This window comes from Schistocerca gregaria, chromosome 1 (assembly GCF_023897955.1).
Source record: "Schistocerca gregaria isolate iqSchGreg1 chromosome 1, iqSchGreg1.2, whole genome shotgun sequence".
Lineage (NCBI taxonomy): Eukaryota > Metazoa > Arthropoda > Insecta > Orthoptera > Acrididae > Schistocerca > Schistocerca gregaria.
This window is the reverse complement of record NC_064920.1, coordinates 505,192,913-505,218,049: the sequence shown is the minus strand read 5'-3', so window position 1 is coordinate 505,218,049 and position 25,137 is coordinate 505,192,913. Positions and strand designations below refer to the sequence as shown.

Below are 25,137 nucleotides of genomic sequence, written 5' to 3'. Positions count from 1 at the left end.
AGGACTGCATAACCTTAAATGTAATTGCCTTATATTACGAATCATGGTTTATTCATATAGAGTGGCAAATACCTCACATTATGATTAAAGACTATGATCAATAAGGTTGTTCTGGAACCAGAGTTTCAACTGCAAACATACCAATAACTGAAACGTAACAAATGTAGATGAAACTCAATACCACCTGCCCTCCTTCAGTGAACTAACTGCTTTATTTTTTTAATTTTTTTTATTAATTGAGGGAAAGAAGTGGGAGTCTGTTGATGGCAGTAATAAAATGGTATAGTACAAGACGACAGAATACTTAATAGGATCAAATCTTTAGATTGAGGCTAGCATGAGACTAGTAAAATACAGATTAAATGTGTTACTGCCTCTTGACTTTATTAAAATGTTCATGCTTGTACTGATAACTATTTTCAAAGTTGTTTAAGTCCATCTCTTTAATAATAATAATAATAATAATAATAATAATAATAATAATTTAAAAAACAAAAAACCCACACGAGATATTATCTGACAGAAAAAGTTTAATCTAATTTAATCACAGATTAAGTGACCTCATTTGTTTATGGACTTACTCTATCTTCAAACTGTACTTGATTGCTTGAGTGTACTGTTGTTTAGAACGATCATTGTAAAGAGTTGCCAGAGATATTGCTCGTGAACAGACATCTTGATGGGACATCAAAACTAACTGCATTTAGTGTGTTGCAGTAACTTATTTAATTATAATCATTATGATTCATACTGGACCATCACATGTTGGAAGCTATGGAATACTCATGCTGCTTGTTCACACTGACCACACATTTTTACAGTATGCATAACTAGAGAAGTGGTTGGAATTTTCCTTCTTTTAATTTTTGCCCACATCAATAAGAGAGAATATGTATGTGGAAATACAATTTAGCTTCAAAGAAACTGGTGTAGCCATGTGTATTCAAATACAGATATGTAAACAGGCGGAATAGGGCACTGCAGTCGGCAACTCCTATAAATGCCAACAAGTTAGTGGCACAGTTGTTAGATCAGTTACTACTCCTACAATGGCAGATTATCAAGATTTAATGAATGTGAATGTGGTGTCATAGTCAACGCACAAGTGATGGCACACATCATCTCCGAGGTAGCAATAAAGTGGGGATCTCCAAATACAACCATTTCACGAGTGTATCGTGAATATCAGGAATCCAGTAAAACATCAGATCTCCGGCATCGCTGTGGCTAGAAAAAGTTACTGCAGGAACAGGACCAATGACAACTGAAGAGAAACATTCAACATGACTGTAATATAATCCATCCACAAACTGTTCCAGAATTCAATGCTGGGCTGTCAAGAAGTGTCAGCATGAGAACCATTCAACGAAACAGCATTGATATGGGCTTTCAAAGCTAAAGGCTCACTCGTATACCCTTGATGACTCTGCGCGACACAAAGCTTTACGCCTTGCCTGGGCCTGTGGACAATGATAATGGCTTGTTGATGACAGGAAACATGTTGTCTGCTTGGACGAGTCTCATTTCAAATTGTATCGAGCGGATGTACGTGTACGGGTATGGAAACAACCTCATGAACCCCTGGATCTTTCATATATGCACAGGTTTGTTCAAGCTGGTGGATGCTCTGTAATGGTGTGGGGCGTGTGCAGTTTGAGTCCTATGGGACCCCTGATACATCTAGATATGCCTCTGACAAGTGACACATACAAAAGCATCCTGTCTGGTCACCTGCATCCATTCATGTCCCTAGTGCATTCTGATAGATTTGGGCAATTACAGCAGGACAATGTGACAGCACACACATCCAGAATTGCTACAGTGTGGCTACAGGAACACTCTTCTGAGTTTAAACACTTCCCTTGCCCACCCAACTCCTCAGACATGATCATTACTGAGCATAGCTGGGATGCCTTGCTAAGTGCTGTTCAGAAGACATCTCCCCCTTTTACTCTTACGGATTTATGGACAGCCCTGCAGGACTCATTATGTCTAATTCCCTCCAGCACTACTTCAGACATTAGTCGAGTCAATGCCACGTCGTGTTGCAGCACTTCTGCGTGCTCGTGGGGGGCCCTACACGATATTAGGCAAGTGTACCAGTTTCTTTTGTTCTTCTGTGTAAATGATTCATATTATGAATATGTAATTACAAGAAGAAAAACAGTAGAACACCAAGAATACTCTATTCTCTTGAGGCAAGGATTTTGTTCATGTGTTAAATGAAGATGAATAATTAGTTAATGAAGTGAACAATCTACCACTGAGGAGGATTCCAAGTCTGATTCATTCTTATAGCAAGAATTGTTAGTTCAATATGTTGACCGCAGTTACCGTTCCTTTATACAAGTTGTTCTTCACTTATCATATATTTTGAATGAAACCTGATGAAACAAATATGCAGGGCAATGCTTAAATTGTTTATCTAGCAGCAGAAGACGCCAACATGCCTAGCAGCCTGTGGTGAGAGGCAAAATGAGTACTTTTGTTGGTATACTGCTTATCATGGGTATATTGTCACACCAGAAAACACATTATATTGGTCTAAAAAGGACATCTATACGTACACACGCATAAAAAGTGCCATGGCACACAACTGAAAAATATCCATATGAAAATTTATAAGGGTTTTGGACAATAAATTAGCTAAATCTGAAGATCAATTGAACAAAACTTGGAATATTGTACACAGAATTGCTGATACTTTCAAAAATGCTGTTAAATGTGGTGAAAACACCTATTGGCAAAAGTATAGTTTCAAGGAGAAGATGACTTGGTTTTTGCCAATAATCCAGGCGAGCTCCGTAAGTATGGTACAGAAGTATATAAACTGTGTCTCCTTGAAGGTTACACTTATAATATTGACACATACACCAAAGGAAATGCAACAATTGAGAAAACAACATTCAAATGATGTTGTAAATGGATTATTATTCAAGGGCTGTAAATTATTTATAAGCAGCCATTAGATGAGTGTCCCTTTCACTGAAGGTTTTTTGTTAATTTATTTGTGGTGCTCTCAAAATAAACAAAAGATTTCTACTAACACAGGCAAACGAAGTACAGAGCGAAATAATGATTTATGAAAGCTGAATTTTTAAATGGACTGACAAAAGACTTAGTCCAGTCAAACTGCAGATATACCTTGCAAAAGGTGGGTTAGAAGAGTTTATTTTTTCAACTCGTTCATATGGTTGGAAAGATTAGAAAACCGAGTTTTGCCAACAAAATTTCACTTGGGAAAACTTTCTGCAGTCAAAAAACTTGGAAAATTTCAGTTTTTTCAAAATATCTCAGTTTCATTTGCTCCTATCGCTTTAACGTCTATTTTATTTTTTAAAGAGCACAAAATTCTCTACAAATTTGATTCTTGCCATTTTTTTCTACTCCCAATATCTAAGACGCTACAGCGCCTAAAAAAATACCAATTTTTCAGATTTTGAGCATAGTGGCAAGATACCTTATTTCTGAACACTACTTTTTCTGTTTTTGTAGTATAAATGCATTATACGTCATGTTATATATTGGGATTTACCACCTCACTTTCAGGTATTCAATTTCTCTGTATGCAACATGAGGATTGCTGGGCACCCAACTGTTGTGATTACCTCTGCAATGGTATTTGTAAAACTATAAATATAAAAATACATCATTAAGACACACACACACACACACACACACACACACACACACACACACACAAATAATTTGTCTTAGGAAACTGAACTATTATTAGCTGCAATAGGCAACCTATTTAGGTAGGTAATGATTCTTGTGTATAAAAGCCACACAGTTGACATTAAAAATAAGAAGCTTTATTACAATTAAAATGCATTGTCAGTTACTAAAAATGTTGACAGTTCTGGGAGTGCAATACTTGTAATATCACACTTTAGCGCACTTGAGACAGATATGAGCATCACTTCCACTGTTTTGATGGCCCCGGTTCCTCAGTGTCACCAGAAATACCTTAAGTTATGGGTTCAGGGTCTGTTTATAGAGTTGATCCCAGATTGACCTCTTCTTTAATCAGCGAGTCAGTCTCAGCAAGTTCTTCAATTTCGCCAGTGGTTTCCTCAACACCCTCATAACATGTTCTTCACTGTATTCATACAAAAATTTTGGCACGTTTCCACAGTTGACCTCAATACATTTCTTACAAATTGAAGAACATTTCAAACCCGCTTTTCTGCAGGAGCACACTCCGCCACAGTTCAGCATGCTTGAGCATGAAACAATGTGAAGAAGTGCTTCAGATGCTGGATCTTGGCTCATTATAACGGGTATTGGACCGTGGTTACTGTGATTCCAGCCCCATTTCTCAGGAGCTTTCCAGTTTCCCATCCAACTTTGGACTTGTTGGTAAGTCCGCAACGAATGATGTTGTGCAGGATCTTATGTAGGTGGCAACCGTGCAAGATTCGGTTTGCTTTTTGTGGCAGACTTGGCGAATAGCTCGTACTGCACATGGTCTAGTGTGTGGGAACTGCTGACACCTCCACTATACAATGCGATAGTAACCTGTTCTCCTGCTGTTATTATTTCTACACGGGTAGCATGTGGTTTATTGAACGTGCAAAGGGCTGAGGTGTTAATTTTTTGCAACAATATTGCAGCACTTAATTTTTCCTTGACCAAAAAAAGCGGATGTTGTATCACATCCGCTAAAGGTGTAAGTGAACAGAATATATTCACTGTCAAACTTTTAAGCGGCAGTGGAAAACCACTTGTCTTCTGCATTTCTTCTTCCTGGCTTTAAGAAAAATAAGTTTTCAATGCCTTGTCCTAAACCGGTCATGAGCACAAGGTGGTCAACATCTTCTCCTACAATGACAACACTTCCAAAATCTTTGGTTCTTGAAATGGCAGATGTTACAATCATGACATCAGCATCTTCTTCTGCCTGGAGCAAATCAATGGTTCACTCCAGAAATTCCTTTTTAAGAGGTGTGATCAAATGCATCTTGTTTTGTTTGTTGTACAAGCACTTGTCCTGAGGGACTTAGTTCACCATCTCTGATTCAACCACGTCAACGGAAGAATGTTTTTTGGATCTACAAATCCTCTCAGCACTCTTTGTGCTACATTTGTCTCCCTCACATGGATACCCATCAAATACAATAGTAAACTGAGATCCAAAATAACGCTGCAAGCAAGAAACATAGCTTGACTTGAAGCAAACATTTCGAGTCCAAGTCACTTTGTGGATAAGGTACCCTCCATCAACGACAAAAAATTTACTCGGTCTACCTGACTTCGCATCTTCCACTGGAACAAAGGCCAAAGAATAAATACGCTTTTGTCCACTAAAGAACAATTCCTACATACTTTCTCTTATAACTTATCATTAACGTCAATCAACTGTAGAAAATGTACGGCACCTGCATGCAATCGTATTACATATTGTAACACAAATAAACTTCACACAATCCGTCGTGAATGTATTCGTAGTTACTGAATATGATGCTGTTTTTCCTGGCCCTGCAGCAGAGTGAAATGGTAAATTCCAATGAATAACATTATGAGTAATATGTTTATACAACACAATTAGAAACTGAAATAACAGTGTTCAAAAAATAGGTAATTTGCCACTTTGATCGAAATTTGAAAAAAAAAAAAAAATGGTATTTTTTGACGTGCTGTAGCGTCTTAGATATTGGGAGTAGAAAAAAATGGTAAGAATGAAATTTGTAGAGAATTTTGTGCTCTTTAAAAAAGAAAATAGACGTCAAAGTGATAGGAGCAAATGAAGCTGAGATATTTTGAAAAAACTGAAAAAGTCGAAAATTTTAGAAGTTTTTGACTGCAGAAAGTGTTCCCAAGAGAAATTTTGTTGGCAAAACTTCGTTTTCTAACCTTTCCAATAATATGAACGAGTTAAAAAAATAAAATCTTCTACCCCACCTTTTGCAAGGTACAGGCTTTTTTTCTGACAGTTTCACTGGACTAACTAGTGTGTATGTTAACTACATGCGAGAATCACACGAGTACAATTGGCCAAGGGATAGGTAAACTGAAGCACTATGAAGATGATGATGATGAAGATTTTTTTCGTAATATTAACATACACAAAAGAGTGTCAATTAATCTGACAAACTAAGTGTTATTGCAGCCATTAAATGTTATAGAAAAACTATTACACAGTTTATGCATGGGAATTGATTAATAAATGCACAGTATACAGGATGTTCCAAAAATTCAACAGCAAAACTTCAGGAACGGAATCCTCATCTAACAAGATGAAAAAATGTCTAGTTAAAGTACACTCTAAAATGCATACTTAGGAGCTATGAGCACTTAATCTTCGATACTGTGGAAAAAAATTCCCTTCTACTGTAAACTCTTTGCTTTCCATATTTTTGGAGGAGGTAGTATGGAACAAAACGAGAAAAAATTTCCAGTAGACAAGCACTCTAAAATACACACATTAAGAGGTATGAGCACTCGATCTTCACTACTGTGAAACACTTTTCTTCTACTGAAAATTGCTCACAGCTCTTAAGGTATGCATTTTAGAGCCTACGTTTACAGGAGTTTTATTGTTCTTCCTTGTTTTGGTCCACACTACACCCCCCCCCTCCAAAAAAAAAAAACAGTATGCAGAGCAAAGAGCTTGCAGAACAAGAAATTTGTATCAGAGCATCAAAGACAAAGAGGTGCTCATAGCTCTTAAGTTGCACATTTTAGACCAGAGGTATACTACCTATTTTCCTTGTTGTTAGATGAGAAATCCATTCCTGAAGTTTTGCTGTCAATTTTTGGAACACCCCGTATAAATCAAAGACTGTGTAACAAACAAAACTACATTAAAATTTAGAGAAAAAATTATTGATCATATTTGAGTTCACTGCATTCAACAAATAAATACTGAAAGAAATACTTTAAAAAAGAGTGACATTTTCTTGAATCATACAGACAGCCTGCAAAAAGTCAAGGAAAAAAATGCAAGGAATGTTACGAAAGGCCTCAATTGCATGGAAAAATGAAGTTTGTAATATTTTTAAGTATTCTGTTTTTACAGTTAAATTTCTGTTTATTATAATACACATATCAAAAAAGGTTTTGCATCAGTCCAATTCCCACAACTCCTGAAGATAGACATCGACTGTGGACATGGTATCACAGACACAGTCCCTTTAAAGGTTCACCAATGTCACTAAACCCACCCAATAATGTAAGCAGCCATTCACAAGCAGCACCTGTTAGACGGAGGGGTCCAACAGCCGATCAATTCCAGCCATTTCACCTGGAAGGAGGTACGCGGCTCATGTTGTCTGTAGTTCAACTATGCCTAGACAGTCAATACCGCTGTTCAATCGCGTCCGCATTTTTACGTTGCGCCAGGACAAGGGAAGCGTCCAGGTGTCCTGAAGTGAACCAAAGCAGTGTTGTTGAGACATGGAGGAGATACACAGAAACAGGAACTGATGATGACCTGCCTCACTCAATCTGCGCAAGGGTTACTACTGCAGCGGATGACTGTTACCTCTGATTATGTCTTGGAGGAACCCTGACAGCAATGCCACCATGTCGAATAATACTTTTCGTGCAGCCAAAGGACGTAGTGTTATGACTAACTGTGCACAACAGACTGCATAATGCGCAACTTCACACCTGTCGTCCATGGCGAGGTCCATCTTTGCAACCACGCCACCATGCAACCATACAGCGTGGTACAGATGGGCCCAACAACATGCAGAATGGACCGCTCAGGATTGGCATCACGTTCTCTTCACTGATGAGTGTCGCATACACCTTCAACCAGAAAATCGTCAGAGACGTGTTTGGACACCTTACGTACACTGTATAGCGAGTGCAGCACAGTTGGGGTTCCCTGCTGTTTTTGGGTGGCATTATGTGGAGCCAGTATACACCGCTGGTGAACATGGAAGGCGCCATAACGGCTGTACGATATGTGAATGCCATCCTCTGACCGATAGTGCAACCATATCGTCAGTATAATGGTGAGGCATTCATCTTCAGTGACGACAATTCGCACCCCCACCACGCACATCTTGTGAATTACTTCCTTCAGGATAACGACATTGCTCGACTAGAGTGGCCACCATGTTCTCCAGATATGAACCCTATCGACCATGCCTGGGATACACTGAAAAGGGCTGTTTATGGACATGACCCACAAACCCCTCTGAGGGATCCACGCCGAACTGCCGAGGAGTGGGACATCTGGACCAACGGTGCCTTGATGAACTTGTGGATAGTATGCCACGAGAAATACAGGCATGCATCAATGCAAGAGGAAGTGCTACTGGCTATTAAGAGGTACCGGTGTGTCCATCAATCTGGACTACCACGTCTGAAGGTCTCGCTGCAAGGTGGTACAACATGCAATGTGTGGTTTTCATGAGCAATAAAAAGGGTGGAAATGGTGTTTATGTTGATCTCTTCCAAATTTCTGTACAGTTTACGGAACTCTTGCAACCGAGGTGATGCAAAACTTTTTTTGATGTGTGTATTATATTTAGTTAACTTTATGACAATGAATTGTATTTTCTTACTATAGAAATTTTGTTAGTTATATTTTTCAGATGAAATAAAATAACACTTATTCTTTTTCACTAATTTATGTTAAACAGAGTGAGCCACCAATGGTACACGCCAAGATATGACGACTGCTGCATGAGTCACTGCTGGTACACGTGGCCTGATGGGTGACTCTAGTGTGAGTCATAGCGGGGCACGTGCCAACCAATAAGTGAGCTGAGTGCAAGCTACCGTTGGTATGCGACTGGTGTGATTGTGTTAAACACCACGGACTAGGAGGGACGAGCAGCCAGGGTCAACCCGTCGAGAGGACAATATCACTCTTAATAAAGTTAAAAACTGAGGTCTGGTTAATGTCAATAAATCTATCGGTTGTAAAGTAACAGTTGTTAATTTATTCATAGTGACAAGCTCTGGTAGTTTTTGTGTAACAAACCACAGGTTACAATACTTCACTAACACACTCATCAGAGGTGGCACTCCAGGGTTGGGGAGAAGTCAAAACTTCTACTTATCTCAAAAGTCACCTTGCAAGGCTTCACAGAATCCATGAGTAGCCTAAATTACAATTATTCTGTAATGACAAACTACCATAAAATTTAAACACTTTTCAAACTGCATCATTTCCATCACGTATCAGCAAAAGACCTGCTTAGCTAATCACAGAAACAAGTTTTCTGTTGTCCATAGGAGTTTAAAACAATCCATACTGCGAATTAGAACCTATCTGCTCCAAATGTGCCCAGCTCTTACATAATTACACACTTTAGCTATAAACATTTCCTTTGTTAGTCCTTTATATCTATTAAATGTGAAGTACTCTAGGTTATGTCGCAAATTCTGTACTGAGCTGCAAGTCTTATTTGAAGCATATGTGATGCATATATAATTCTCTTTGATCTAAAGGCCAGCAATGTCGGTCTTTAGACAAGTGACTTTTGAATTATGACATGGTCAACATCATAACATTTACCCAATAATACTATATTATTGTATGACACTTTACCTGTATAGTAATGGAATTGCTTGCAGCAGAGATGTTTGGAACCAAAGCTACGGGGGCTGGAACGGAAGCCACTGCACTTGCAGTGCTTGGTGGCATTATTGTAAGACGTGGTACAGACGGGATGCCAGCAGGCATCATTGGCATCATCTGGCCTGGACTTCCAACCATCTGAAAAAAAAAAAAAATTGTTTTTGACTTCTTTGTGACAGATGCTAAATGAGCAGAAACTAATGTGACCCAGGAATGTTGTGTTTACAGATGTTCCACTTAATGTAGTAAGTATGTAGGCTCTGCTAGTGCTGCACAACATTAGTAAATAAAATTGGTATTAAAATTATGTGTAACAAATGCTTTCACTCCTATCTAGTGTAAAATTCATGTCTGGGAGATTACCAATTGTAATCTTAAAAACACAATCAACTGCTACAGCATCCAACTACTTTTTAAGCCAAACACAGTCCATGAAGTAAGAATATGCTCTAACTGCACTAAGAATTTATTATTCTATTGCACAACTGGTTTCAAAGCATTAGAGATCCATCATCAGGTGCTAGCTACAGAACAGACTGGATGGAAAGGCTAGTTATAAACTCCACACAAAGAGTTACGAAAAATGACAGTCTGCATAAAGCTGGCTCACTCAATTAAAAAAAAAAAAAAAAAAAATATCACACATGCATGGTGGTTGGGTCAGTCAGTACGTTAAGTCAAGCACATGCCCTCATGTGTAGTGAGCTGAAAAACCCAAGAGTTTAACAGCCGAAGACCAGAAGACAAGTGGCACATAAAAGGCAAATATAACCAACATTTATGCTATGAGCACCTAGCGGAGGACGTCACTGAGGCAATCAAGGCACTGTGTAGTTCGATCTGCGAAGGGGCTATAAGGGTGTGACAGTGCATACACCAAACCTGAACCAATACGAATTACAGACAGTACCACAAAATTCCACAAAAAAGGGCTGTTAGTCCGTCCATATACAATGCGTAGGTATTAAAATAACTTCATTAAAAACTGCAAATAGAAGAAGGAAAGTCTCATATAATATCCAAGATACAACCATTCTACCATCATAAATGCAAAAGTAACTCTGTGTTAACTTTTCCAACAAAACTGCTGAACTTTTTTTGATAAAATTTGATATGGGGTTAGACTGAATACTGAGAAAGAACACAGGCTGCTTTAGAAGGTGTGTGGTACAAGATATTTATTGATATGAAGAATGTTGAATGAATTACGGAAAAATATATACTCTTTGGAAAACTATTTACTCTTTGACTTTTGAAGACACTTATTGCTCGATATTTCTTATGTAATACAATTGGAAGTAAAGAACACAAGGCTTATACAATCCTCAGTGTGTTTAATCCATAGTTCTAAAGTGTGAAAGCAACTGTTTTTGGCAAAATTTGGTATGGCGATAGCTCGAAACCTGATGATGAACATAGCCACTTCAGCAAGTAACATAAATAAATAAACACCAATAAAGAATTGTCCCCTAAAAGGGTTCAGCAGAGAATGTAGTATCTTTTTTTTTGTAGCCACGACAAAAAAAAAAAAAAAAAAAAAAAAAAAAAAAAAAATTAAATCTGTTGCACAAAATACATGCCGTATAGTGTATAGCTACTGTGCATGGCACACCATGAGCTACGCTTATCTGAACAGAGAAACACGTTGAGGCAGCTGATGTTCTTGCAGCACATAACTCACTTGTTCAGCTTCACTCAAAATAACAAAACTAATGAAATGTTAGTCCAGCACTGGGTAACAGCTATGAATAAATGAAACTGTATCAATAATACGTAAAAAATTTAACAAGCCTGAACGTAAATGAGAGAGAGGCAAGATAAAAAAAAAAGGAATAAAATATTATACACTATACAACTCATAAATGAAGAAGCCATACAATGCATGAAAAGGAGAAGAGGGAATAAATGTGAGAAGTATAGTCAGGATATTGACTACAGTAATGCACAGCATATGTAGTTTGCATATATATATAACCTACGAGTAACAGGTGGTGGCAACTGTATAAACTTTATAGGCATTAAAAGTACTACACTCTTAAACTATTTTAAGCAGAGTAGGCCTAAGATGTGATAAATGAGGCAAACCACACTCAATGACAAAGCCATATAGACTTGTTAAAGGGTGTGCTTACATGTGATACATGCACATGAGATAATGGAGTAACAGTCAAGAGTATGAGAAGCATAATATAAAATGACAGCAAAAATTGTGTAGTAAAAGGAATTGTTAAATATTGGTCCTCAACTGTAGCATGTACATTATGGGTGAGCTAACAGTACTTAACAATAAACATGCAACACTACACACAGGCAGAATGATTATAATGGTACACCAGCACCATGGAATTTTTTGAATGATTTTGTGATGCTTTCTGCTGCTATTCTCTTTATTTGATGTACGACTGTACATTTTCAACTTAAGCTGTTTTTCATGTATTAGGTTGCTGCATAAGTTTGTAGAGTTTTACTGCACAACTGGTACACACAACAGTGACTTCAGTTAGCAATAATATATTCACCTTCACTATTTACAATAGTATGCCAATAATGGGATAATTTTTTTGATTCTGTGACTGTAGAAATCACGTGGTTTTGAGATGATGAACTCGTTGAGCCATATTCAGAGTGAATTTTCATTTGGGAGGAAAATTCCTTGAAGGTTGTTCAACAGGGAACAGGAAAGGAATCAATCCATATGAAGTTGGTTGCTTGACGATTTTTAAATATTTTTAATTTTTTTTATGTGCGATTGCCCTACATTTGTGAGGTTCAAACAGTTTTTTAAAATAATTTATCTTGCACCTTTACTGGATGGTGGCCATTTTTATTTGTGGGCTCGCGACAATTTTTCAGTCTGGAGACATTAGCGAAAATTTTAATATCTCTGCACTGGGTTAGGTTACAACATTGCAATTGACATGATTGTTTTTAGAAAAGTGTCCTCTACAATGTTGTCTATTACACAAAATACCTTAAATTCAAAAGTAACCAGTCAAAATGACCTAAGTTTGGTATCAAAATTTTCAAAAATCCATTTTTTGGGCTGAAAAATAACAAACAAGGAGTGATTCATGGGAGTATCTGACTGTGAACAAAGATATGAATTTTTGAAAATGAGGAAATAATACACATTACTCTACAAATGATCTTATGGCTGTTGCCTAGTTAAGTGTTTTATTGTTTAATTGTAATAAAATTTTTGACATATATTTCGTTAACACTATCACCCAATATTAATTTAGTTTATTTATTTTTAATAATGCAATATTAAACAATTGGAGCTTTCACTTTTGTTCTATGGTAATTAAATGCCCATTTACGTTTAGGTTTATTGTTTATAAAGAAATACATTATTGCAGGGTGTGGCACTGCTGTAGTCCGTCCGTTCTGAAACCTCTGTTAGAGTGGATGTACATACCGTATTTTCGCGAATCTAAGCCGCACCTGAAAAAAGAGACTCGAAATCAAAGAAAAAAAAATTTTCCCGAATCTATGCCGCATGTGAAACTTGAGATTCGAAATTCAAGGGGAGAGAAAAGTTCTGGCCGCACCTCCAAATCGAAACAAAGTTGGTCCATTGTAATATGAGAAACAATTTAGTTCGGATGAATGACGATACAGCTACAGCAGTTTGGTTCGAGTCGTAAGCTTACCAGTTAAGCTTTACCAGGTAGCCATTGCTATGCGTCAGGCGTTCCGTTCCGTCCGTATTTATACGGACACAATTGCTTTTTCACATGCTTTGTCTGGTTTGAATTGATCGCTTATTTTTCTTTGATCAGATAAGTGCCGTTGTCTTTGTTATAGGTGTTTATGTCACCCTAAGCTGAAAATGCAGTACTGTACTGTGTCATGCATTGTTTGTTGCATTCTGACAATGAATGTTTACGGCCTATCGCCGCTCGCGGCATGGGTTGCTTTTGTGCACGCTACCGCCGCTTGTAATTAAAAAAAAAAAAAAAAAAAAAAAAAAAAAAAAAAAAAAAAAAAAAAAAAAAAGAGGAATCGTCTCATTAGTGAGACAATTGCAAGCGACTGCTATTTGTTGTTACACTGCTGCTTTCATTGATAATGATCAACAAGAAACTAATAATAGACTGCGTATCATAGAAGATGTTCTGAATGAGAATTTACCGAAAATTTTCCTCCGTTTGAAAATCTTTGCAGACGCCTCTTTAGTACTTTACATTCTGCACAGAAATTAGAGTCATCTTAGATTTAAAAATCTAGTCAATTGAGGTGCTTCATTCCTGACTGTATCACTATTAGGCATAAGAACAATACGAATATAAACATGACATAATATGTATATTCTTCAAAGTTCGCTGTTGCCTCGCTCTAGTTTCATAGTTTATTAGGCAGACAGGATTTAAATGAGATAGCAGCAAACCCGAAAGAATACATGGCAAAATGCTTATATTCGTATTATTCTTATGAAGAGAATACTGCATGTGATTCACAATTCATAAAAGTTCCTATTAGCAACCATCTCGTCACAGGTAGGAAAAAATTCAGTACCTAGAGTTGGCATATTGACAACCATCCCAAACAGTCTTGCCAGTCGGATTTTCATAGTACATTGAAATGCTGCTACATTTGACGATGAACAATACGGAATTTGTATTTACTTCGTTGGATAATGTATAAAATGCAGTGGCCGAAACTCAGGGCAGAGAAAAAAGCTCGTCTTCCACTTTTTTTATTTGTTTATTTACTGACGCAGAGGTTTTGGCACCAGGGTTTATCTTTGTGCCTGCAAAGCATGCCTGTGTAGCGCTACATACATTCGACAGCCGAAGTTAGTTGTAGCGGCACCTACCAACATTTTTCAGAACTTCCGCTTACTTTGCACTTGATTCTAAGCCGCAGGCAGTTTCTTGGATTACAAAAACCGGAAAAAAAGTGCGGCTTAGATTCGAGTAAATACGGTACTTCATCGAGAGTGTAGAATGTATTATGTGCTTTGTTGTGTGTGTAATTTGTAATTAATTTTGAGAGATTTACTGTAATGTAATAACATGGATGAACAGTGCTCTGTTGAACAGTTAGCAAGTGAAGTATGTCACAAAACAGTTTACGGTTCAGTTTCAAAAAACTTGAAAAATGTCAATGACTTTGATGAAGTTAGACAAAATTTCGAGTAAGTTCTTCTCTAACATCAGTGTTTGAGTATCATGAGCAGAAATATATTCTGAAGTACAACCACATTTTTGGAAGGAAGTGCGGTGATCCACTTAAAGTTCTTAAAAAGCCTATTACTAAAGGTTTGAGGGAAATAAAACTTGAAACATTTGTCCTTGTTATATGAGAGTGAAACAGCTTCCCAAGTGAAACGTAATAATTCCCTGTGCCCAAATCATTACTCAAAAATATTTGTTTGTGAATCCAGAACCATGTAACATTGTTAATGACATTTATATTCCTAATGAGGAAGCTGTTAGCATATTGGATTTTGCTTGTTCTAAGTTAGACATATCTCCTGCTTCAAAAATAATAAAATTAAGTAGCAGAAAAAGAAAAGCAGCTGTTGAAAATAAGGTACAACAAATTTCAAACAAAATTAGAAGAGACTTGGAATCATGCTTTAATAATACAGATACCAACATTTTTTTCTAAAGAAGAAGAAAACCTACCACCAGCATCATCTGACACTGAATATTTGGGGTTAACCGAGAAATCAAAAATTAAATGTTCTTTGACATGTAAAGAGACAAAAGTTAAAAATTTTAAGTTTGCTCCCTGACTCATGGTCGAGAGAAAGAAATAGTTCAAGAATTCAATGTCTCTCATCGTTTGGTAAAACTAACCTGAAAATTAGTGAAAGAGCATTCTTGCAATTTTAAAAAAGAAGAAAGGAGTAGGTATAAGTGAAGAAACAATTAAAAAGATCTGTCAGTTTTTCGAAAATGGTGAAACCAGTAGAATGTGCCCAGGTTGCAACGATAGCAAAAGAGTTGTTACAAATGGAGTTAAAGTTACAAGGCAGAAACAACTAGTGCTGCCACATTTAAATGAACTTTATGTAGCTTTCAAAAATTGTCATCCTGAATGCAAAATTTGAAGGTCAATATTTTGTGACTTCTGGGCCAAGTGGTGTATTTTGGCTGGATCCTCAGGGTCACACACACTGTATGTGTTTATATCATCAAAATGTCAAACTGATGGTTGCGGATGCAAAACCCAGTGATATTAACTGCAATGAGTTACTATATTTAATGGTCTGTGACACCAACAATTATGAATGCATGACGAGTTTGTGTAATAAATGCCCTGGTAAGAAAACCGTTATTGAATTGTTTCACAAATTTGAGCCAGACAGTCTTACTTTCAAACAGTGGGTCACAACTGGGCAGAAATGATAACAGTGGTTAAGTCTCAGGAAAAGTACTTGGAATCTTTAACTGATAACTTACAAAAACTCACCACCATGTTTCTAAAATCACAAGTATGTTTTTGAAGGACAAAAAAACACAACTTCATGAAACTGAATGCATAATGCTCACTGATTTTGCAGAAAATTTTACATTTGTGATTCTGGATACAATACAAGGCTACCACTGGGTCAATGAACAGACAACAGTACATCCAGTTGATGGACAGCCGTGGCTTGCAGAGGTTGAAAGAATAAGTATGTAAGACAATGATGTTTTTGTGCATTTTTACCACCATGCCGGCCCAAGAACATCATTCAAGAAATCTGCAAGTGACAAAGTTTGGTTACCAATGAAAAATGTTTCAACGAAACTTTCAATGCTTGAACTTACCGCAGCAACTAGGAGGTCTTATTCTATATCACAGAAGCTGTCTGAAGAAATAAGTGTTCTTAACATTCACCACCAGGTTTAGGAACAGTCGCATCTCAAAGGATGTTATTGAAAATATTTATTTTAAGTATGTCAAAATAATATAAATGTTAATTTCAGTGATGTTTCCACTTTTTGTATATAATTCAGTACCTTACTTCAATAATAACTGATTATATTCTGCCAATATCACACATGAATAGGCAACAGCAGTAAGCTCAGTTGTAGTTATGTGAATTATCTCTTCATTTACAAAAATTCACATCTTTGTTCACAGTCAGATACCTAAGTTGAAATTTTTAAAGTACGTTGCTATCATGTACGTGTACAAACTGTGCAAAAATCATATTTTTATATTCAGTCCCACCTGAGATAACTAACCCAAACTTTACAAAAAATGCAAATTTTCAAATTTCAAATATTCATAAATTAAGGGAACATTTGTAAGTGTTCTTGCTCTATATGGGGCCAGTAGTGTATGATATCTTACTATATAGGGGGAAAAATACTCTCATAAATCACACAGTTTGCTATTTTTGGGCCTAAAAAGAGGATTTTTGAAAATTTGGATACCAAACTTTGGAGGTCATTTTGACTGGTTATTTTTGAATTTAGGCTATTTTGTGTAATACACAACGTTGTAGAACACTTTTCTAAAAACACTCATGTCAACTGCAATGTTGTAACTTAACCCAGTGCAGATTTATTCATATTTTTGCTAACATCTCTAAACTGAAACATCGCCGCACGCTTACAAACGAAAATGGTGGCCATTCACTACAAGCAAAAGAATTTTTTTTTAAAAACGGTTTGGAACTCCTCAGTTATAGGGTCATCACATATAAAAATTAAAATATTTAAAAATGGTCAAGCAAACAACTTAATTTTTATTGGAACACTTCACTTCATTTGGACTGACCCAAAGGTGAAAATCTCAGGCTGCAGGATCAGGTGAATAACGTGGGTGCAGAATGAGTTCTCAACCCAACTCCCATTTTTTTCTCCCCCTCCCCACGAGTCTAAGAAAATGCGGGCACAGCCAATTATTGTAGAGTAGCATCGCTTCATCTAGTCTTCTTGGTCGCTGTTCTTGGACTGTGATTGTGCCTGCAAGACATCTCAGTTGTTGTTAATAAATGTCAGCATTGATGGTTACACCTTGGGGAAGCAATTCGTATTTCACCATACTGACGCTGTTCAACCAGATGCATAAAATTTTCTTTTGTGGATGTGCACAGGTCTTTGTATGAGGAGTTGCTGCTTTAATTGTGCTCAACCACCCCTTTCTTTTCCTTATGTTACGTAATGACACCACCATTTCTCATCACCAGTAATGCAAGATAGGAATGGTCAGTATTATTCATGAACCAACTGATGACCAGCAAGCAGAGATGCATGTATGACCACCCACTAATTTTTGTGATTTTGGCTTAGAGGACCCCATAGACCCAATTTTTTAACTTTGCCCATTGCATGCAAATGTCACGCGATGGTGGAATGTTCACAGTTCATCACATTTGTATGGTCTTGAGTACACTGACATACGTCATTGCAGATTAACGTGTTTAAACAATAATCAAACCCTGGAGGTCATCCTGAATGTAGACAGTAACTAATGTCGAAATGATCCTCCTTAAAATGAGAAAACCATTTTCTTGTAGTGCTCTGTCCAATAGTATTATCCCCCTACACTGCACAAATGCTTCAGGCTGCCTCTGCTGCTGTCTACAGGGTGTATACGTGGGCAAGGAAAAAAGAATTCCCATATTTCCTGGTTAAAAATACACTTTTTCCATGTTAAGTGACAGTATATTCTTCCTCGGCACTGTAAAACTCATCAATCCTTTGAATGTTTGTGGTTTTATATACCGACATAGACTTTCCCGGCACTTTATGAAACGAAACTAGGGTGTATACAACCCGGGACAACAGGGAGATCCGGGAATTTTTTCATCCGGGAGAAAACTGGGAAATAACCAACACACAAAACAAAAACACAGTGAACTTGTGCACCAACCTAATATTTTGTGGACAATTCTTTATTGGTATACTATGCACTGAATGTCATTGCTACTATGACTGTGTGTTAGTGTCACAAAATATACTATTTAAGAACCATTCATAAAGTACTTAAAAATGGCTTAAGGCCACAATTTTACAACTGTACATAAAATAAAGAGAATGGCAGCTCCTCAAGGCATCATCACGAAATCATTCAAAAAATTAATCACAGTTGCAGAACCTATTGGAATGGAGATTATAGAACCATGGAAGTTCGAAAAACACTAACATCTCATCTCTTGGTTTAATGTTTCCAGCTTATTTGCTGCTGTCCTCCACAAAAAATCCTTTGTGTCAAATGGAGTATCAAATCGAAGAGGAAGGCTCTCTACTTCATTGCAAATAAACATAGTCCATACCAAATACTTTTAGAGCTCAAAAATAATATTTAGCACAAATCATTCTGACTAGTAAACCTTATCTTTCAGTGAAAATTAGTAAATACTTTAATAAATTATTTTAACTGTAACCAATTCTTGCAGTCAGATCAAATTGCCATTCTCTAAATTTCAATGTGGCCCGATATGAAGCAGAATGACATTTTTTCTCTCTGTCACAACAATATATGAGGATGTCCTGTATGCACTACGATGTTTTCAGACTGCTAGTAACTAACTTCCAGAACTTTTTGAATCAAATTCCGGATGACTATACCAACAATGAGTCAATGCTAGAACTGGCCAATTCATACAAATACATGAGTGTACCACTTTGTCACGATATGAAGTGGAATGATCACACAGGCTACGTTGTGGGTAAAGCAGGTGGTAGTCTTCAGTTTATTGGTTGAATACTGGGGAACTGCAATCAGTCTACGAAGGAGATTGCTTACAAATCACTCGTGTGAGCGGTTCTACACTTGTTTGAGCAGTTCTAGTATACCACACAAGTACGTTGGACCTGTACCTATTTCAAGAACCAGCTTCAAATGATGACTCTACGAATATATTACAATCCCCTACATATCACATATATAGGGATCGTGAGGATGAGATCACAATAATTCACACACACACACACACACACACACACACACACAGGCATTCAAACAATCATTCTTCCCACACTCTATGCACGAATGAAACGGGGAAGAAACCATATCTGGTACAATGGGACATACCCTCTGCCATGCACTTCATGGTGGTTTGCAGAGTCAAAGCGTAGATGATGGGGTCAATGACACTGTTATGCAAGTGTACTAGAAAACAGATGGCATATTATTTTAACAGTAAACAGAAAACATTCAATTCTGGGAATAAATAAGGCAGCATTTCACACTGTACACGACATTTGAGGATACAGGGTGAACCACCTAAAATTTGCACTGCCAGTATTGTGTAAATGTTAAGTGCTATTGATGTGTGGTTTTCACAGAATGGGTTGGTAGTCAGAGGCTCGTATTATTATCCAATCAACAGATTGTAATAATCCTGAAAAAGTGCATTTTTTTGTGCAAAGATACACTTTTTCAAATGGAACAATGCCTCTTAACATTAACAAACTAAAAGTAGGGTAAATTAGAATGTCAGAGGTGTTTGTTGCAGAATTCTTTTAGCAGTTGTTTAAGAAACACCATATCTTGAAAAGTTCCCACACTGACAGTTCTTCTTCAATACCTGCAGTAGCACACACTAAAGAATACAACAAGTGTATACACTAGAGGTAATTGATAATCACAGGTTGTGTTCAAAATGACCACTGGTAGCGGCAATACACGCTCCCAGTCTGCTATGGAATAACTGCTGCAAACATGCTGGCATTTCAATGGAGATGTTTGAGAAGGCTGCAGTAATACACTGTTGCATATGACTGGGTGTAGTTGGTATGTTCTTTTAGAGAGCATCTTTCAGCTTTTCGCACAGACAAAGTCTACAGGCATCAAATCTGGGGAACATGCCAGCAAAAATACAGGTCCTCTGCATTCAATCAAACTATCTGGAAACAATTTGTAAAAACATGCTGTAGTACTTCATGCAATTTCAGTTGGACAGCCATCATGCTGGTAACAGAGGCTCCTCCTAGTCTGCAGTGGAACGTTTTCTAGCATCCATGGAAGGCAGTCTGTTAGGAGGTTGTGACACTTGGACGCAATCAGTCCAACAAAAACCACCAACACTGTAATTTACTCTACTTTCAGTCTGTTAATGCCAATAGGCATTGTTCCATTTTAAAAAGTATGTTTGTGCAAAAAATACACTTTTGAAGAATTATTGCAATCTGTTTACTGACGAATAACACGAGCCCTTGACTGTCAATCCATTCTGTGTAAACTGCACATCACAGCACTTCCCATCTCTGCAATATTTGTGGTGCAAGTTTTAGATGATTCACCCTTTATAACTGCCAAGCAATGTTGCAAAGGATGGAAACAGCACACGGTGGTTCAACAGGTAAGGTAGAAAGACATCATAAAAGCATAATGACCTTTACCACAGATTCTGGACTTTGTGTGATCGCTTCATGATTATATACGAATTTTGTGAAAGAACTTCATATGTTCTGCAAGCCATGAAGGGTTCCATGCAATTGGAAAAAGTAGCAGGTTATTCTCTTCTTCAAGAAAGGTTGCACGACAGATGCTTATTATACAGGCCTAGACCGCTGACAACAATTTATTGTAAAACTAAGGAAAATGTTTTATATTTGCATATTACAACCTTTTTGGAAAATAAAAGTTTCTCTGTAATATTAATAAGGATTTTACAAACAATCATATTGTTAAACTCTGCTCACTCTGAAACAGTCCATAACAATATTCCGGTTGACGACGTTTACCCCCAAAATTCTTAGTTTCTGACGCATTTACACAACTGCATGACATTATTAATATATACAGGGTGTTTCACAATTCCTACTACTGGCTTCTAGCAGTTGCAGTGGCGACTTACTGGACATAGTTTTTATAAGGAATGCATGTCCAGAAATGTACCATTTGGATATAAAATAACTTTGAAGACTGAATCTCTTTCATTTCTCCCAAGTCACAGTATCCACACAGCAGACAATGAGCTCTGACTTGTGTGCTCTACAGAAAACCATGGCAGGGGCAATGGTTTAAGTACTTGATGTCAGGTCCTCTTCACTTGATGTCGTCACCTTAGAGGTAGAGATTTTGATATCAATGTTTGAAAATCCTTTGAAGTTATCACCTCTGGCACCAACACACCCTGGAAAGCATTGATGGCATTCTGCATTTAAACCCCTTTCTTGTTGTAACTGACTGCTCAAGACAAGTGTCTGGCATTTTATTCCTGTACTGACAAGGAGAGGATCATAGATGCATGACCCACTTTTTGTAACAACCTAGGCTATGATGTAAGTTAACCCTAGGACATCTGGGGGGGGGGGGGGGGGGGGTTCGTTGAACCCACAATTTTTTTCATGTCCCCTGCTTTTGCCCCAGTAAATTTCATACTTCATATTCCCTTTGAGTTATTGTTTGATGGCTACTTTATAAAACGTTAGTGTCAATATATTTTATAGAAAATTCCTACGTTGAAAGAAAAAATAAGTCAACTTATTATGGGTCCAACAAACCCCAGGTATTAACACCCTGCAGCCATTCACTCTGGTGGGTCATCATTTGCAATAGATGAAAAAAGATTTCCAAATCTTGTGATGCTCTACAGCTTTAAGAAAGGGGTGTTTAACAGACTAGCATAATGGTTGATATACAGGCTCCACATGCAAATGGTTGTGGATTCGTGTCATCAGACGCTCTGAAAATTTTTATTTTTTACCTTTATCACAATGACATTGGTCATTATTTTTAATTTGATTTATTGGTTTAAAAAATATTTTTATTTCCATTGCCTTGTCATATTGTTGTAATCAGTGTTTTATCTTAGATTTAATTTCTACCATTTTATCAAGCTTTTTTAATTCACGTTATTGCATTCATACAGGGGCGGGAACTTAAAAACATCTGGCTAAAGTCCTTACTTCGTGTATACAGAATGGCAGCATCCCAACCTGCTGGAACAAAGCAAACATAATCTTACTACATAAGAAAGGAAGTATTCACAATCTGAACTACCACCCCATTAGTTTACTTTCTGTTCATATATAAAGTGTTCACTAAAGTCCTGATAAGTCACATTAAAATGGTAGAAGAAGACTGCGCAGCCCATAGAACAAGCTGGATTCCGCAGTGGTTTCAGTACAATTGACTATATAAACACACTGCATGAGGTAATTCGTCGAGCCAATGAGTATGAAATGCCACTATGCATAGCCTCCACTGAGTTCAAACAAGCACTGGCCGAGCAAGGAGTGGAAACAAAATATATGAGCATATTGTACAACATTTATGACACCTATGTGGCATCTATCAACATAGGAAAAAACAAATGTGAATTTCCCATTGGAAAAGGAGTAAAGCAGGGCGATCCTATATCCCCAAAGTTATTTATAGCAGTTCTCGAGATGGCTATGTCCAAAATTATTTGGAACAACAGAGGGATAAGGATAAATGGTAAAAGGCTCACAGACCTGAGATTTGCTGACGATACAGTGGTCCTAGCTAACAGTAATATGGAAATGCAGTCCTCTATAAAAGACTTAACTGATCGTTGTCAGGAAGTTGGCTGAATCACTCTATAACTAAGGTTATGCATAATAAGTGGGCAGCTACAGGACAAATGTTACAGAATACGTTCATCTGGGGCAATTAATTGACACAAAAAGCGGTTTTAAACCTGAAATTTTTTGTCGAATTAAACTGGGTTAAAGGGCTTATGGAAGGAATGCAACAGTTTTCAAATCTAACATGGCAGTCTACTTTTTTTAAAAAAAAGGGCAGTTTTTGATCAGTGTGTCCTACTGGTTTTAACGTACCGATTGTGAAACTTGGGCTTTAAATTAATTTTTCAAAAGCAAACTTAGAAGTCCTCAGAGAGCTATGGAAAGGCAAATGTTAGGTCTCACTAAGAAAGATCGACAGAAAAGTGAAGACATTCGAGCAATAACAGGAGTAAAATATATTATACAATGGGTTAATTAGAGTGGAGTCCCAGAGAAAAACGAATACCACCAGGGAAACCACCTGATCGCTGGGATAAGGAACTCGGGAGAGTTGCGGATTTCAACTGGCAGAAGACAGCAGCGGACAGAGATGCATGGAAAAACATCTTAAAAATGTATTTAATAACTTAAAGAGGCTACATCTTGTATAGATTGAATTAGCTGAACAATAAATAAATTACATTCACTAACTCTGTTTCTCATTTTGCTTGAATTTAGTTTTGTTTGAATCATTTCTTTCTTATAGATCTTCATCTGTATTTTTTGTGATCAGTGCAATAATAATTTATATTTTAAGATGTTTGTATAACAATTGCTATCCAAAAAACTGTTCATCTTGTAATAAAAAACACATTTTTGACACATCTGGACAGTCAATGTAAATATGTTATTTCGACTGTGGGTTTTTAATCAATACATTGGCAGTTTCAAGGGTTTAATAGCGAACATAGATAAATAAAAAGAATTAATTCACATGCACACGGATTCAGAGTGAACGAAGAATGATAAAAAAAATGAGAGTATCTGAAAAAGATAATGCGATGATTAAAATGACATGACAATAGAAATAAAAAAATTACATTTAATCCATAACAATAATGCTCCAAGTCATTTTGGTAAATATTTCACAATAAAAAATTCAGAGCACCTGGCAAGATGCAAATTTTTCCATGAGAGTCTTGTACCTTGACCGTTCCTCTGCGGAACCAGCCCATTGAACTTCCCTTCTTTAAAAAGCTGCAGAGCGGCATGCAATTTTTTTCTTCTCTCTTTCCAAGTTCATCAATTACTTGCAAGCAAAGCCTCACCAGGGAGAGTGGCTGTACGGTGTGATAACTGAGACAATAACATACATCACTTCTTAGATTATTTCAAAAAGTCAGTCCCACTATTGGGGGCCTCGCCTTGTGAGTCTTGTCTGTTTTGAGTTGTCATTTTCGTCTATATGTCCGTGAGAGTGTTGTGAGAGCTGTCTGCCAAGCAGTTGGCTTCTGAACTGTGAAAGTGAGCTTACGAGAGACTATTCTATTTACGAAAAAAATTTAAATATAATAACACAATGTAGTAATAAGCAAAGATGATAGAGTTTATTCATGAGTAAAGCAGAATTCATAGTAGAAATTCTTGTCAAATGTCGTGTGATAAATTCTTTACTCTCCTGAGAATTGAAAGGGCTGGAAATGTGTTATCAAACATATAAATTTTATTTGCTCAAGAAAATATGTACTTGCAAACACATCAAACAATATCTAGGATGCAGCAAATAGTGCCATTTTTGTCTTTCATATCTTGTTTTCTTGCTAAGTGTCAAACTGCTTTTATCTTCAATAGGAATGTTACTATTACAAACTGCAGATATCACCTACACCATTTTTTAAACTGGTTATTAGCCAAGGGAGCCCGAGCCCATGCCCAAATGTCACAAACAAATTGCTCAACATTTTGTTGTGCTGTGTAATTATTTAGTAACAGGAGCATGCGGCTTCAATTTGTTATCAACACACGTAACAGTTGTTTTGTTTGTGGCGGTGTTATGGTACTCAACAGAAGTTTTGTCTTAAAATGTCTAGCTGTGCGGTAACAGCATGCCTCTCATACAGCAGGAATACAAGAAGGTGCAGATATTCATGCCCGAAAGACATTCAACCGCAGGAAATCTGGATTATGAATTGCCATAGAAAAGATTCCTTCAATGTAAGGGCACAAACC

The 25,137-nt window shown here is 37.1% G+C and overlaps 1 protein-coding gene across 4 annotated transcripts in view; it reads right to left on the bottom strand.

Moving 5' to 3' along the window:
- The window catches only part of LOC126354367 (uncharacterized), a 104,916-nt gene that overhangs the window by 10,467 nt on the left and 69,312 nt on the right, over positions 1 to 25,137 (bottom strand). For all 4 annotated transcript variants that reach the window (XM_050003954.1, XM_050003973.1, XM_050003964.1 and 1 more), the window contains one exon: positions 9,512 to 9,679. In XM_050003954.1, the coding sequence (XP_049859911.1) occupies positions 9,512 to 9,679 (168 nt within the window). The remainder of the gene's footprint in view (positions 1 to 9,511; positions 9,680 to 25,137) is intronic.